The sequence below is a fragment of the Nothobranchius furzeri genome, chromosome 16 (assembly GCF_043380555.1).
Source record: "Nothobranchius furzeri strain GRZ-AD chromosome 16, NfurGRZ-RIMD1, whole genome shotgun sequence".
Lineage (NCBI taxonomy): Eukaryota > Metazoa > Chordata > Actinopteri > Cyprinodontiformes > Nothobranchiidae > Nothobranchius > Nothobranchius furzeri.
Genome location: NC_091756.1, coordinates 36,408,295 through 36,425,667, shown reverse-complemented (window position 1 = coordinate 36,425,667; position 17,373 = coordinate 36,408,295). Strand labels below are relative to the sequence as shown.

Here is a 17,373-nt window from a genome sequence, read left to right as displayed (position 1 = left end):
TACAAACCAACATATATTCAGAAGGGACAAAGATTTACCAGTCGACAAACATACATGAACATGATAAATGATAAATGACCCGCACTTGTATAGCGCCTCTCTTAGTAAGGACTCCAAAGCGCTTTACACTACAGTGTATCATTCATCCATTCACACACACATTCACACACTGATGGTGATGAGCTACGATGTAGCTACAGCTGCCCTGGGGCACACTGACAGAGGCAGGCAGCAGTAGCTCAGGAGGTAGATCGGGTTGTCCGTATTTAAAAAAAGGTTGCAGGTTTGATCCCGGCTCCCACCAGAGAATGCTTCTGTTGTGTCCTTGGGCAAGACCCTTAACTCGCCTTGCCTACTGATGGTGGTCGGAGGGACTGGTGCTGCTGATGCTTGGAAAGCCTTTGTTGTCAGTGTGCTCCAGGTCAGCTGTGGCTATGCTGTAGCTCATCACCACCAGGGTGTGAATGTGTGTGTGTGTGTGCATGGGCGAATGATAAACTGTAGTGTACAGCACTTTGGAGTCCTCTGATTCAGAAAAGCGCTGCAAAAGTACAGGTCTTTCCTCATTTAATGTCTTATGTTTAAGTGATAATTAGACTGGCATGATAACTGTCAACAAAACTGTGAGCATGGTTTATGAAACTGAGGGGACAGATTCTCAAATCTTTAAATTATTTCCTCGTCTAATAAAATGATTTGTCACTTTAATACAAGACATGTTAACCAGCCACTGATTGTATGATTCTAAGAGTGTTGAGAAAATCATTTGTAAACCTTGATTTGGATCAAACCAGTTTTGGCGGCTGGTGCTGGATCAATGTAGCCTGGCCTGCCAGACTCCTCCTCTGTTTAATGGGCTCGACACACGGGAGGCGACAAACGACCGTGATCAGCTAAATTTGTCGCAGTCGCTTTTATTACCTGACACACGGGAGGCGACCCGCGGCCAGCGGCAAAGCCATCTACGCATTCTGTTCCATGGCGAAATCGAAACTTCCTTTGTTTTGTTTGGCTGTGTCAGGTTGGAAGGATTTAAGGTTATTTAAGTGGTTCAGAGTTTTAAAAGCGGTAGATATGATGTTTCACAAGGTGCTGCTAGAGTTACGTGAAATCTTACTTCTGATTTTACTATATAAAACATAATAACTATCAACTTCTCCTCCATGTTTGCTCGGAGGTGTATGGAGCATCCTGTCCGCTCATTGGTCAGTGAATAAAACCTCCGTTGATTGGTCCTCATCCAAGCGACAGCGATGAAAAGTTAAAAATGTTTCAACTTTCTGGGATCGTGTCACTGGGTCGCCTGTGCATGACACGTGCACGAGCGCAAAATTTCACATGCACGTTTTTTGCATTTCGCTTGGTAGGAGGGAGACCCGCGATTATCGCTTTGTCGCGCATATCTCATTGAAAATGAATGGAGGAGAGGCGATGTCGCCTCCCGTGTGTCGAGCCCATAATTCTGCATAGAGAAAGAGTCTGGGAACTCTCCTATTCAAATTTCCCCACCTTGTGAGAATTCTTACCAAGCCAATCAGCGCTGAGTAGCGTACGTCACACACCATAGCGCCGAGTATTGTCGAACATGGCGACTGAAGCAGAGTTCGCTGCGGCTCTTTCCTCTGTTCAAAGTGACTTGAATGTCTTCAAAACAACAAGTAGAAGTGCTAAAAGCCTTTCTTCTCAAATAAATAAATAAAATGCGCTATTGCCAGATGCCATTTTTTGACTACAGCTAAAAAACTACAGCGTTGTGCGGTACAGTCGGCCATGTTCTACACCATGTTCCAATTTTTTCAAGTTTAACCTGTAGTAGGCATACCAGCAAATCACATGGAAATTTGGATCATTTAAACAACTTGTTGTTTATTTTGTGTTTGTACCCATTTGCCAAATGCTCATCATCACATTTCATTAAAACAGTGTAGTTCTTACTCATTTGTGACTAGGAATTACTTAAAATTTTAGTATCAACTTTGGCACAAGATTTCATAAAAGCTGAGAATTTGCATTCCAGTGAGCTGTTTCCTACGTGGAAAGAATCTCATGGAGACATGTTGAATCGGATCTGGTGACTTACTTCTGTGCGAGTAAAACAGTTTTCGTTAATGAGCTGTAAAACACACTGGTTTTATTCAGAGGCTATAACAAGTTTCTAGGGACAAAAACAAACCAGAGTGGAAAATATTTCAGAGTTGTCAAACCTTTATCCCAAATGCCTGACTTCATACATCACGTGGTCTTTGGGATTAAGTCTCATTAAAAATATATTGGTGCTCTTCTTACCTAGAAATCCAAAAGTCAGTAAATGTATGGCTCTTGCTCAGGGATCTGGACTAATTAAGATGAAGAATTATTGTGATGTGGTGTTCAACTAGCCAAAATGATCACCTTGTCCTGAGAATATATACTCATTAAACAGACACCAGCATTTCTACATGTCACCAGATGACCTAAGTAACTTTACCAAATAGAAACATTGGCTCAGTCATCTAATTGTATGTGCAAAAATTAGATCTGTAGGTTTGTTGTATGACCTGTTAGTACATTTGCAATTGAATTAAATCTCAAAAACAGTCAAAAATATCAAATTTTAATGAAAAACTAAACTCAATAAATCTTTTAAACGTGTGACTAACTTCTCAACAAACACATGCTCCCATTCTTTTTTCCAGAAATGCTTAATGCTAACATTTTATCCTGTTACGGTTCTACAAAGACAATGTAGTTATTCACCTTTGGCTGCAGTTCCCCTCAGCTGAATGCCAACCAGATAAATCTCAAAGCTTGTGGGTCAAATGGGAAATTAATATTCTGATAAATTGAGCAGAAAGTCAAGAGAGCATTATGATGATCTCTCCCATCAGTGATAATTTAATTTCAGTTTTAAGTTGCTTCAGTTAACTCCTGGTAAAGGGGGTGAATGAACGTGGATGGATTTTCAACCTTGAAACATTTACAGGGTTTTTTCATACTTATGATCAGAGCTACTGGCTGAAGAATGGAGCATAACTCATGTAGTGAAGAGAGAAAATAGATAATCTGCCAATTTACATTTAAACATTTACAGTTTGTTACATATGAATTAGACGTGTAGAAAGAGAAAATGCGTAGTTTTTAACATTAATCTCTGGAAATATCCATGGAAATGTTGAAAGTGAATGAAATAATGTTGAGTTGTTGAAAAATGTTGGCGGCTATGTAACATATAACCATAAAAATCTGGTCTAAAATATATGTGAGCAGGTCCAAGTTTCTGGGCGATGCCATATTAGATGCCATGTTTCCTTCTGCAAGAACCTGTGAGGATAAAATGCATTTACTGATTTATGACAGGCGGTTACAAAACTATCACCATTCATAAACATTGTTTTAGGACTGTGATGATAAATGATGAATGACCCGCACTTGTATAGCCCCTCTCAGAGTAAGGACTCCACAGGGCTTTAAACTACAGTGTATCATTCATCCATTCACACACACATTCACACACTGATGGTGATGAGCTACGATGTAGCCACAGCTACCCTGGGGCGCACTGACAGAGGCGCTGTATATATGTATATGTATATTCTGATATACTTGCTGTTAACGTGAACGCGTGTTTAAAATGGCTGTCATATGTTACTTGCGTTGATCTGAAGCATTGTCTATGCGCAGCAACCGAGATTAACACGACATGTTTGAACGCTGCAATATACAAGTAACCAGTAGGTGGAGTTGACAAAACGAGTGAGACACACTCACCATGGTGACTCTGTCTCTGGTTTAGAGGTCTTTCACACCATCTACAATACCGCTGTTGTCTTTTTTTATGTTGTGAAGTCAAAATTACACAGTTAGTGAGCTATTTTATTGATACTATGTTTGTTTTGGTTGTACATGGTACCCACAAACCCAGCTCTCTTTCTGGTCTAAGTTATCTAGTGCACTTCTAGTGGAACATTCTAGTACTACGTGCAGTGCTGTGCCATGTAGCAGCAACTATGTGAACAAAGACACTGCTGCGTGCGCCAACGCAATATTCCAGCCCTTTTACATTTACGTCTTCACTCGTCGCCAGTGATGAAAGAGAATCTGTGTGCTTGCCATTTTGCTGGAGGTTGTGCTCCCAGGGATTTTTGACCGAAATGGCCATCCGTTGGTAAGATCTTACTTGAGAGTTTGAAAATGAAATTCATTTAGTTCTATATTGTCCAAGATATGATGATTTTAGAAATGTATTATTTGGTGATCTGTTTGTCCAAAAGCCTGAAATGTTTGGGTCAATGATAATGACAGGATGAAATGGTTATTTAATTTTAGTCTATATATACTGGCTACTTTTGTTTGTAAAGCCTGGTTGAGGCGGCAGACCTGCCTATTTAAATAAGTAATTGGATGGTGTATTAATTATTTTGTCATTTGTTTTGAGCGACTTATAAGCCCACTGGGGCTGGACATTCAATGGTATGTAAGACACAATAATAATAAATCTATTCATTCATTCGTACTCAAACTCCAAAATACCACTTGCACTGCCCCCTAAGCTTTGAAAATTTGCTGACAAACATGATTAATGACAACTGAACTTAAATTTGTTCTATCAAGTTGCAGCTTTAAAGTGATGATTCAGAAAATGTGCTTTTTTGAAATAATCACATACCATTCTTACCTCTTGTACGAGGCGCTTAGAGCAGCTTCCAATTGGGGGAAAATTAATACATAAAGCTGACCAGGTTTATGACATAACTAGTAAAAGAGGGGGCAGGAAGGTGGATTACTGATTACTTAAACAGGTCCTACACTAAGAAAGCATATTTTTCTTATTATTTTTGAAAATGATCAATTACTGTGAACACTAAAGTAGCCTCCTACACCTATCTCCAGCATTAGCTTCTAATATAAATTAAACAGTGAAACTCTAGGATTTGAACAAACTGACAGATCTACGTCACACTATCACATAACATTCATGGACTCACCCATGTTGACTTGTCACGGTAAAGGCAGGGTTGGCAACTTTTGTGTCGCCTCCCTCTGCTGTCCATGTGAGCGCGAAGGGGATGTTTGTCTTTTTAGTGTGAGAAATTGGAGGTGTGATGGGAGAGGGTGTGAAAGGGTCAGATGTGTGTCTCACGCTCCATGCATGAAAGTTGGAAGCCCTGGGAAAGGCTGTTGCTTGTTTAGTTTACAGAAAAAAGCAGAGAACGCCTCGACTAGTGGAAGCTGTTAGCATTAGACACTCCACAACACAGCAGAACTCCTTCAGGAGTGTGTTATTGTGGAGATAAAACAATTCAGCTTGAGGAGAAAGCTTCAGGCGGCAAGTTATGGAGTCTCTTTTCCCTATATTCAGGCATCTCACCTCTGATTGGATAAGAGCAATGTGACTCTACCACTGCCTTTGTTTCCTTTTCAAAGTAGATTCTTTATTTCCACAAATAACACAAGCCTGAAGGAGTTCTGGTGTATGGTGGATTTGCTAATGCTAATGGTTAGCTTCTTGTAGCTTAGACAATCTCTGTTGTTTTCTGCACACTAAAACAGCTTTCCTCGTCACGAGCAAAAATAGGTGAGTTAAGTGACTGTGTGATGTAGATCTGTCAGGCGCTAATGCAGGACATAGGTGTAGGAGACTATTTTCATGTAAAGCCTGCTTGAAAACCTCAGTGACTGATTACAATCAGAAATTCTAAATAAAAATGTTTAAGTCAACCATACTTTTAAGCTTGTAATGTGAATGATTGTGATAGCAGCAAGCTAGGTTTCCATTCCTTCCCCAGACAAACATCTGCAGCTATTCCAGCATGTTTGTGCAGCTGCACTCAGGCACAGAGCTGCACTTAAGTGTTAGAAACTTTTAGATTCTTATCCATCATTAACCATCACCAGGGAGGCATCTGATCAGTCCCAAATTCCCTCTTTGGCCCCAAACATCCAAACAGTCATAAAGAACCATCTACGGAGACACAAAGGAGTCCGCAGCAGCAGATGGCCTGGCCCCTGCAGAGTCCAAATCTCAGCTTCATCAAGTCATTGTGGGATTTAATAAAGAGACTAAAGTGGCAGAGAACGTCAAAGAAAAGTAGGAGTAAATGCGGTCTTTAAAGTTTATAGAAAAACAAATGTTTGTGAGTGTGTTTATATTCAAATGAAACTGTAAAACAAGCTCTCAAATCTGGTTATATGTTTTATGACACTTCCAAATAAGAACATGGAAATGTGAAAATAATCTAATTATTTTAGTAATTATACATAAATATTATTATTGTATATTATTGCATTTATTTGCAGACTCATGGTCCATAACTCACAAAAAAACATACAAAGATGAGAACAGAGGCACAATAATATGTAATTTTGGTTTTAAAAGACACAGTAAGCATGTTTTTATTAAAACCATCATTAAAAACAAAATCAATTTCCAAAATGAACATCTGTAACCTGGTTTCTAAACAAACAAATGACAAATAAATGAAGATTTGAACACCACACCGCTATCTGTCATGGCTGTGAACCAAAAGCAAGACTACCTGACTACAGTAGGATAGCGCATGGAGCTCCCTTACTTGTTGGATGTTATGTCACATCTATAACCGATTGAAAGTGATTGTCTGATCCTGGAAGTCACATCACCTTTTTGTCACAATTACTTATCCAAAGTTACAAGAAAAGTGTACAAACACATTCTAAAAACTAAAGACTGTTTCTTTTACTCTTCAACTTTACGAAGCAAAAACACTTGTGATATGACCTTCAATAATAATATCAGACAGATGGTTACCATACAATACCATTTTATTTCGAAAGCACATTTGAAAACACAACATGACAGCTGACCTCAGAGCCCCGTTCGGCACATAGGGATTAAGTCAGAAAGATACCCTGGAGAAAAGCCATTCAGAATCTATAAAAGTCAGAATCTTGAACTTGCCGCGGAAATTTACTGGTAGCCAGTGTAGATGTGCCAAAACAGGAGTGACGTGACTATGCCTTCTAGTGTTAGTCAATAACCTGGCTGCTGTGTTCTACCTGTAGTTGATTTAAAGCCAAAGCAGGAACCTCAAAGAGGATATAGTTGGCATAATCCAAGTGGGAAGTAATAAAAGCGTTAATGACAGATTCCAAGTGTGGCCGCTTCAGGATTGGTTTTAAACTAACTGAACAGCACAGTTAGAAGAAACCAGACATGACCACATCATTAATCTGGGGGAACCATTGAGAGGCATGCATCCAGTTTGACCGTAAGGCTGGTCACATACTGTTCAGGGCTGAATGTGACAACAGAAGGAACAGAAGAAGAGTGAGAGTGACTACAGGGGTCAATGAGAATGACTTCTGACTTAAGCTCATGTAACTTCAGGAAGTTCTCAACTAGCCCCCAGCTTGGCTAAGCATTTGTCAAGGAGTGAGAGGGCATTAGAGTCATTCATGGTCAGGTAGATCTGACAGTCATCTGCATAAATATGGTAACCAAGACCATATTTCTCCAAGATTTTGCCCAAGGGAAGGATTTAGACTGAAAAGAGGAGAGGCTCAGGAACAAAACCCTGCAGCACTCCCCAAGGAAGTGAGAGACACAGAGATGAGCAGTCATTAATCTGGACCATGAAAGTTTTGTCAAATAAGTAAGAGAGGAACCACTCTAAAGCAGTGCCACTGACAAGCCTATCCAACAAAATAAGATGGTTGACAGTGTCAAAGGCAGCGGAAAGGTCTAATAAAAGGAGCAGAACAATGGACCCAGAATCAGAAGCCACAGCATATCATTCATCACATGCGGCAGAGCAGATTCAGTTCCGTGAAGTGACCTAAAGCCGGACTGAAACACAAAGAGAGAATTACTCTCAATATGAGCCAAGATTTACATGTGGACAATCTTCTCAAGGACCTTAGATAATAAAGGTACCTTAGCGAAGGGGCGGAGGTTTGAGCAATTTGTATGATCTAATCCAGGCTTTTTTAAATGGGTTGCACAACTGCTTTTTAAAACAACAATGGGAATAGTCCAGCGGGCTGGAATTAAATATTCTGACGAAGTTTGCAGCTGCAAACGAAACGTTGCAGGTAAATAAAACCTTTCTGTGTTTTAAAAAAAACTAAAAGATGGAATTAGAATTTAAACAGCAAGAACACACCAAAGATGGAATTAAATATGTTGAAAATGACAGGGCCCACAGTAGAGAAGGCGTCACACAGCAACACAGGAGACCACGTTGAACAACACCGAACCTCGCTGGGTAGCTGAGGTTCCTCAAGTTCGGACCACCGACACACTGGCTCCGGAGGGAATCACAACTGACGAGTTTGGTGTAGGACCGATTAGAGCGAGGGAGCAGGAGACTGGTCCAGTTGCTGAGGGGAAAGTTTTCACGGAAGAAATATACTCAGGAGGGTCAATGCCTGACACGGGCGCCTTCCAGCTTGCCACCTCGCCGACGCTTCCAATGGTGCACCGACGGCTCATGAGTGGAGAGAAGGAAGGCCGGGGCTCCATCAAACATGCGCCCAAACGATTTTCTGAATGTTGCATGGTGGAACTGCAATGGCCTAAGCTTATACTGGAGATCCAAGAGAGAAAGCTGATCGTAGGGAAGTGTGGGGTAAGAACTGGCCAAAAAATGGCTCAAAACCACAAATATTAACACAAAAAGCAGGAGCAGCAGGCGGCGAGCCGCAACAGTCGGCGCCATCTTACCTTCATTTTGTTGAGTGGTTTACAGTAAACTGATAAAAATGATGGAATAAAAATGATCAACGTTTTAGTCGAGCAGATGTGGGTGATTTTTCTTTTACCATGAACATAAACATTTTAAGTTTATATTGTATTTATTTGTTTTAAAACATCCAAGATCTAAACCTGTAAAATCCTAGTTAACCCTTCTGCTGGTACCAGTCTGTTAATTACAACAACTTAGAGCTATAGTTTGTACATTTTAATGATATTATGTACATAACACTCTCCCTCACTTCCCCTTCTCAGTTACTTCGAACCAGGTGAGGAGAGAACTGAGGCGGCTCAAGAGCAAAAAAGCAGCAAGTCTTGATGGGATACGCCCCAGACTGCTCAAAGCCTGTGATGACCAGCTTTGTGAAGTGGTCACACACATGTTTATCCTGAGCCTTTGGCTGGAGCAGGTCCCTATCCTGTGGTGGGGTTAGGGTTAGGTGATTGTATGCAAATCTGGAGGTGATTGTGTGCAGTACTGGAGCTCCACAGGGTATAGTACTCACGCCCTCTCTCCACCTTCTACACCTCGGACTTCACCAATAACACCAGCAGCATAAGTTCTCTAATGACTCGGCCATTGTCGGCTGAGTGTCTGAGGGGAATGACCTAGAGTACAGATCAGTCATCATGGACTTTGTGGACTGGTGTGAGCGTAACCACCTTCGCTTCAACACCAGTAAGACAAAGGTTATGGTGATTGACCTTCAGAGAAACACTACCCCTCACTCACCAGTAAACAGACACTGAGGTAGTGGATACCTTTGTCATTGGGTGTTCACCTCAACAGCAAACTGAACTGGTCCAACAACATAGAATCTCTGTATAAGAAGGGTCAAACCCTCCCGAGGAGGCTGAGGTACTTCGGAGTTAATTCCCAGCTGCTAAAAGCCTTTTATCACTCCATCCACTCTGCTGTGGTCTGTTGGGGTGCAGGCAGTTCTGACCGAGACAGGAAGAGACTGAACAAGCTAGTTAACAAAGCAAGCTTTGTTCTGAGCTGCCCACTGAACTCAGTTGAAGAGATGTGTGAAAGGAGGATGCTGGGGAAGATTACCTCCATCTTGAAAACCCCTCCCACCTACTGCATTCTACTGTGGAGACCATGGACAGCTCCTTCAGAGGCTGACTGAGACATCCCAGATGTAAAATAAAATGCTACCGCAGGTCTTTCATCCCCTCTGCAGGAAGTGTATAACTCCTCAGTTTAAGCTGTACTGGCATTATCCTGGTACACAATAGCATCAATGCAATACTCAGTAAGTGTTCAGTATGTGTTCAATACTTGTGCAATACCGGATTTACATAGTATTTCTGTGTCTCTTGCAGAATGCTGCATTGTGTTTGAACCTTTTTTATTCGTGGTATTTAGAGGTCGAAAGCCACAATACTAGACTACTGCCTATATGTATACGCATGCACCTTTGTTATGTAATGTACCAAAGGGTCCATTTTCATCTATATATTGATCAACATAATAGCCTTTCATCTACAGAAATAAATCCACTTTCTATTTGGCCTTCTAAATCCAGAAGGTTCTGCTCAGCGCTTGTTGACATTCCATGAAGACAAAGCATTCAAATAGACACTATGCCCCAAGGTCCTACACTCTCTGCTTAAAAGCCAGACAACATTCTTCACTCTGAATAAGTGAAGACTCCATGATTTTACAGTTATAAGTTAAATAATCATATGTGATGTATAAACAAGATGTTTAAATAAAATGTTTGAATAACCTGTGCTTACATCAATGAATTTGAAATTAACATTGTTCTTACAATGATCCATTTATGTCACAAATCAGTATGTGCTTGATTTAACAAGTTAAGAAGAAGAAAGTACAATTTCTATAGCACCTCTCAAGAAAAAAATCACGAGGCGCTTCACAAAAACAAAAAATGTAAAACTATAAAAAAGCATTTAGAAAATTTTTAAAAATATATTTAAAATGAGCAAAAAAGACAATTGTGATTAAAAAATGTTTAGAAAGAGAGAGTGAAGAGGAAAGAGGGAAATCAGTGGATCCTGAGGAAGGTGGAATAGGTGGGGAGAGCAGAATAAAGAGAGAGGGGTGAAGAAGGTCATACAAAAGCCAGCTTGAACAAGTGAGTCTTCAGCTGCTTTGTAAAGAAGCCCACTGAGTCCACTGATCTCTGGCTCAGGGGGAGAGAGTTCCAGAGTCTGGGGGCCACAGCAGCAAATGATCTGTCACCTTTGGTCTTTAGCCTGGTGCTGCACAACCAGTAGGCTTTGATCACTGGACCTCAGGGACCTGCTGGGGGGTGCAGGGACTAAGAAGATTAAGGTTAATATGCACCTCACATAGGAGTTTTAAGAAATTCTCATTCATCGTGTTAAAAACACCTTTGTATCTGCAAGAAGGCGTGACTTTCTTAGGTTTGTTGGTAAATACTCAGAAACATGTCAAATTCTGATTTGCCAAACTTGGCCAGAACTCATAACATTAAAGGTTAATAAAACAGGATTTACTTCCCGATTAATTCTGTTTCCAGTTGACCCTTGATTCGGCCATATCGGGAATGAAGCCTTTTTGAAACAAACTCCTTTGACCCCCAGTCAAATACCTTTCTGCAACGCTGCAAGCTGATACAGCCAGATAGCTCTTTCCAGAGCTACTTCACCTCTTAAACATCCACCTTAGACACAAATAAGCGTTCCAGCTTTCAGCCTTCACCTCGAGGGATCTCAGACTGGACGGGTCTTATCGGAGCTATCTACGGGTTTCTGATATCAGAGTTCACTCCACCGGCAGTGACCAGCACGACCCCCCGAATCGAATGAGAACCTCCACACCAAGGGTGCGTGGACTTGGCACGACAGATTGCGACTGATGCTGTTTACAATAACCAGCTCTCTAGTTAGAACCAAATAACAAATTCTTTTACACCCAGATTTCACAATTTCTCTCAGATACAAATAACGGTCGCTACAACATCTATCTTCCATCACAACACCTCACATCCACCACACCTCATCTCCTTGTTCATATCTTGTCGTGTATCATTAGTTTAGGAAAAATTCATTTTATAAACTATAAACTGACTTTGTCTGAATTAATACAAAGTGTGTTTATGTTCCCTAAAGAAGCAAAGAACCCTAGAATCTTCTGATTAAACATTCAAAGATCTATCAGATTGATATTTCATATTAATATGGAATCATCACATCTTATTGGTCATAATTAATATGTTTTAATTGCGACAGTTATTATTTTTCTTCAAATCATTCTCTTAAGTGTTGGTGCTGCTGTAACAAGTTAATTTTCCCACTGTGTGATCAATAAAGTATATTCTATTCTATTCTATTCTATTTTCTATGTATATCATAAAACATCAAAAATGATATTGTTTGAACAATAAATAATCAAAATACGTGACAGCTCAACATTTCCATAGTTGGGCCACTGGTTAACACCAACCAGTACTGGTGTATTTGTGTGTTTTACTAGTACTTTTTGCAAACTTGCTTCCTACTTTATTCTACTTTTATTGCAGGTCATACCATAATCTTCTGTCACTATGGAAGCCCTTTCCAGCCACTCTGATTAAAAGGAAAATAAATGTCTCTCGTATCTATATGACTTAATACTATCCCACCCCTGGCTGTAATACACCAAACAATAAGAAAATAAAAGGATAAATATGAGGATTATTACAAAAAATATTTAATAAAATCAGCTCTCAGTCAAATAATTCTTACCTACTTTAGAAATAAAGGAAAAATGCACAATAAAAATAATCTCTACTATGTGCTTAGTGAAACCATTAAAACACAGCTGTAAAAAGTCAGTGAGTTGGCTCAGGGGCCTTCAATTTGTTCCTGGACAGTCCGTTCTTCAGATAAAGCAATTTTTGGCTGGGATGCATCCTTGGGGATTTTTATTTCTTTCCTGATTCCTGACATCACAAAAGGATCCATTAAACTTTATTCTTCTCCACTACATCAAACTCGTTACCTCTTCCCTAAGAATCACCTCATCACAGCCTTTGAACTTATTAATTACCAAAAATATGCTAATGCTCATCACCATAAAATGCATGTTTAATGACATTTTAAATAATAACCTACATTTTCATCAAAATATCCCTGGATGTTTCAACTTCAAATTAGGTAAAATATTTAGAAATGATTTTCTTTCACCAACAGTTCACAATTTAATATCAGGCCTCTTCCATATTGAAGTTGAAACATTTGGAAACAGTTCAGACATACTGATGTTTCCAAAACTGGAATACCGGTAGTAGCTCATTTAATTCGACATAAATGCGTGGCATCTAGTGAGAACGCATTTAATTTACGTTTGAGTTATATTCAGGAGAACAAATAATTGCAGCTGCTTTGTAGTGAACCTGATGAAGTTACCGGTACAGATCATGCATTTCAAATTCACTATTAAAACAGTGGATCAGAATTATGCAGTAGCTTGTTGGCAGTCATGCTCACACCGCTGCATGACTGGTTTAAAGTGGACATGCAACACTTGCCTTCTGTGCTGCCTTGTGAGTCTCTACTGCATCTATAAACACTCCTAACATGACAAAACAATATCAATCCATTTTCTGTCAGTGTTTGGATTTAGGTTTTATTTGCCTAAAAAAGATGTTTCAAAAATCATTGTCCGTAGCATCACAGATGGGGAAATTATTATAGAACCACCTCTATCTGCACAAGAGATCTGCTGTTCTTCAGAGCTCTCTACTCAAAGCCTCTCCGAGTATTGGAGCTTGCTCAGCTTATAGCAGCCTGAGCAGGGGAAGGGTGGGCGTGGCAAGTTCCAGCTTGTTTTCTTAAAGACCGTTTCGGCACGGTTTGTTTTTTTTGCCCTCTCTTTTCCCTCTACTTATCAGTCCCTGCTTCCTTAAGGTGGTCAAGTACTCTGACTGGGGCCAGCATTGCAACTGTTGGCTGATGATTGGTTAGGGGGTGGAGTCACCGTTTTCTCCAGAGGTTTCTGGCTGCTGCTTGCTGCCTGCAGCCATTTCCAGGTTCAGAGCCTGACTAAAAGACAAAATGTCTAACATCACTGCTGTTTTTGTGCTGAAATGTGTTTCTGTGTAGCACACATATCACCTCACACTGTTTACTGGTCACCTTGTGCTAATTTTTGTCTCAACTAAACCCCCCTTCCCTCTCCTCCCACAATTGTTGCACGTGCTGTCACGGAGCTGGCAGAGAAAACCAACAACACAGACGTGAGCTGTGTTAACCCACTCTGTACCGAGCTGCTTTAGACTGAACAGTGTTGTTGGAAAAATGGATTTGAAGTGATATTTTTCCTAAAATATTTTAATAAAAAAAAGTCTGATGACTATCAAAAATAAGATTAGATGTGATGATGTAATTGAAGTATAGTTGTAGGTGATTTCAGATTTCACAAGTTTTCTTTTTGATAACTGATGAGTGATCAGTGTAGCACCATCAGATTTTTTTGCAGTCTGACCACCCAAGCCTTCCAAGTTTTAGTTAATTTCTCTCCAGAAGTTGGCATATAGAAAGATTGGAAATGCTCTTAAAACGAGATCAGAACAGAAAAATGAACAAACAAGAAGGAGCAAAGTATTTGGACCAGTTTTTTGTCTAACCTCTAATTCATTTACATGAAAAAAGAAAATCAAAAGTGATAAAAACATACTTTTTTGAACTGAATTGGTAACTAAAATGGAGCATAAAGAGGGGTCAATGAGGTAAAATGGGCAGGGAGGAGAAGATACAGAGGTAATGGTTTTACCTTCTGTATCTTGGCCAAGGCAGGTTGACAGGAGCAGCAGATGAAGGACTGTTGTTCTCGCTACATTCATCCATCTGACTTGGCCCCATGACAGAGACCCCGTTGGGTACATCCTCACCATCTTCACCACCAAGCTTCTCCAAGCATCCAGCTGTATAGTGAGGGACAAATATGGGAATATATAAACGCAGGTTAGTTTCAATTATATTTCACCTGGACATGCAATATTGAATTCAATCGCTTAAACATCTGCTCACACATTGGAGGAATGTACTTCAGCTCACACAAAAACTTCTTCCGCAAATCAATTTCCAACACTTATGTTTGATGCACTCAACTTAATTCAGTCCATCTTTACAGAAGTTAGTTTTGAGTTAATAAAAAACTCCACAGCTACACTTCCAAAACATGCCATCCCTAAGGTGAGGAGCTCTCGCAATCTAAAGCTCCTATGGCATTTAATATTCATTCTGAGGCTAGAACCACACTACAGACTCTTTGATCAGCCTTTGTGCTCATGCATCAAAGTAAATTATTGTTGCACAGCCAACAAAATGAAAAATATAGAAACTTGTGGATGATGATGGAGACAGAAATATTTAGTGCAAGGTAAATGCCATAGATCCCAGGAAAATTGTGGGTGTTGTGGTGAAAAATCTGCCATGTTTGAAATGCTACAGCAAGTGTGAGAGACATTGTACTAAACCAGTGTGTTCTTATGACAGCATACTTTGTTTTTCTCCATTTTATCTTGTATTTCTGATACAAAGTGAACATAAACCAGAAGTTTGCTCAAACTCAGAGCCCCAAAACACGTGGAACACACAAATTCCTTATTTTTAAGATCAAACATACAAAAATGTACGGATCTTGTCAAATTCAAAATTGGGCAGATAATGTACAGAGCAAGATATAATCAGTTACCTGAAAATATAAAAGATATATTCTCTGAAAGAAAAGGGGGATATGAGTTAAGGGGAGAACTCAATTTTAGAAAACATAAAACAAGAACAACAATGAGGAAAATGTGCACAGCTGTATGTTGAGTGAATCTTCAGAACAGTATGAATGAGGACTTGAAACGTTGTATTAATATGAGGCATTTTTTAAAAAATATATAAAAAAAATCTCTATTGCAAGAGTACTTGATGCAACCAAGTCTTAAGACAGTGAAGATATATTATCAAAGTGCTGGGTGATGTGACAGTTGGAGAACAAATTGTAAAGGGAGAGTGGAAATGTTATTACTAATATTTTAAATTTTTAATTTTTGTTTAAATTACTTAACCTTATCATTATTATTATTTTGTATGATTATATATATATATATATATATATATATATATAAATTTTTACATTACTTCACTGTATTTTGTTTAATGTGTCAAAGGGGAGTAGGATTTAATAAGCACCAGCTTCCTCCTACTCCTTTTCGAACAGAATATGATAATTACATTTTTGTGTGATTATCAGTGTGATTTTATTTTATATATTATTATTTTTATTTTATATATTATTATTGTTATTATTGCTATTCTTATTATTATGTTCGAAATAAAGATTAAATTCATTCATTCATTCACGTGAAGGCTGACTTGACTAGGAATCAGTTAAATGTCAGATTTAGTTTTGTGGCCCATTATTACATTCTGAGCCTAAAACTGAAAGTATGAAAATCAAGAAAACAAGGGGTTGTGTTCACTCTTGACAGGTCACCATTCCACCATGGGGCCCGGCCGAAATGAGATGAGCCGAGCCGAGTCGAGATGGCAAACACCTTGTAGGGGGAGGAGCTCAGTGAAGCCATGAAGCAAGACTTTCATATGGCTTCAAGGAGGTTCTGGTTCACTACCTGGCACCTCAGGAAGGGAAAGCGGTGAACTGCCAACACTGTTTATAGTGATTACAGTGTGCTGCTGACCTCAACTTGACTAATAATCTGTTAATCTGCATGTGGAGCTTTTCTGTAAGTGAAATGATTAGGATTAAAAAAAATAAATGTTTAGAGAAAAAAAGCAAAGAATTGTGAACCTTTTTGTTCAGTTCAAAATACATTTAAAGCAGGGGTCCCCAATCCTGGTCCCTGAGGGCCGGTATCCAGCAGGTTTTGTGGTTTTTCTGCTCCAACAGACTTGATTCAGTGGTTGAAGCCTGTTAATTAGCTGCTGATTGAAATCAGGTGTGTTGAAACAGAGTTCAAACTAAAACATGCAGGATACCGGCCCTCCAGGACCAGGACAGGACCAGGATTAGGGAGCCCTGATTTAAATGCTTTCCTTTTGTATAATTTGATATTTGATTCCTTTTAACTCTCATATTAGAATGATGAAACAGTGAGTTTAGATGAACAATGCTTACAGACTGATATTGCAGAAGTAATAAAGAAAAAAAAAGACACAGCTCATTGATTTTTTTTATTTAATTAAAAAAAACTGTTGTGCAGAACACCAGGCATGAGACTGATTTGAGCTGCAAAAGCTGTTAGCCCTCCTCATGGTGTTAGGTTTGGATGGTAATCATTTTCTTAGTTATATGGAGTGACGCTAGGCTCATATATCAAAAGCATACTTTCTTCATTTAAAAGCAAGATACATCAGTTTTCCACATAAATATATGCTCCTTGAGCTCAAAATTATATTCATTAAACATAAAATAATTCTGTTAAGCTTCCAAAGTTGTTATGCTTTCTCTAAAACCACGTTTCTGTTCTAAACTTCTGCTCAAATATCCTCTATGAATGAAATTCATGCTCTCTGATATCTTCTCCTTGCTTACAGATTCATCTAGTTTTTTCTAAATACCGACAAGAGGGCAATATGGCAGCTTTATATAAGGTGTTCTTTCTTTGCTAACCAAGTCCACTCCAGATATCTTATTTTGTCCAACACATTTTTGCTAAGAGCACTTTTAGTGT

At 39.3% G+C, this 17,373-nt stretch overlaps 1 protein-coding gene across 7 annotated transcripts in view; it reads right to left on the bottom strand.

The window, feature by feature from the left end:
* LOC107387904 (protocadherin-15) overlaps positions 1–17,373 on the bottom strand; it is a 514,972-nt gene that overhangs the window by 444,997 nt on the left and 52,602 nt on the right. For all 7 annotated transcript variants that reach the window (XR_011516897.1, XM_054749198.2, XM_054749199.2 and 4 more), the window contains exon 2: positions 14,460–14,610. Coding sequence is in view for 6 of the 7 variants with exons in the window: in XM_054749198.2 (XP_054605173.2) it covers positions 14,460–14,580 (121 nt within the window). In the remaining variant the exon portion in view is untranslated. The remainder of the gene's footprint in view (positions 1–14,459; positions 14,611–17,373) is intronic.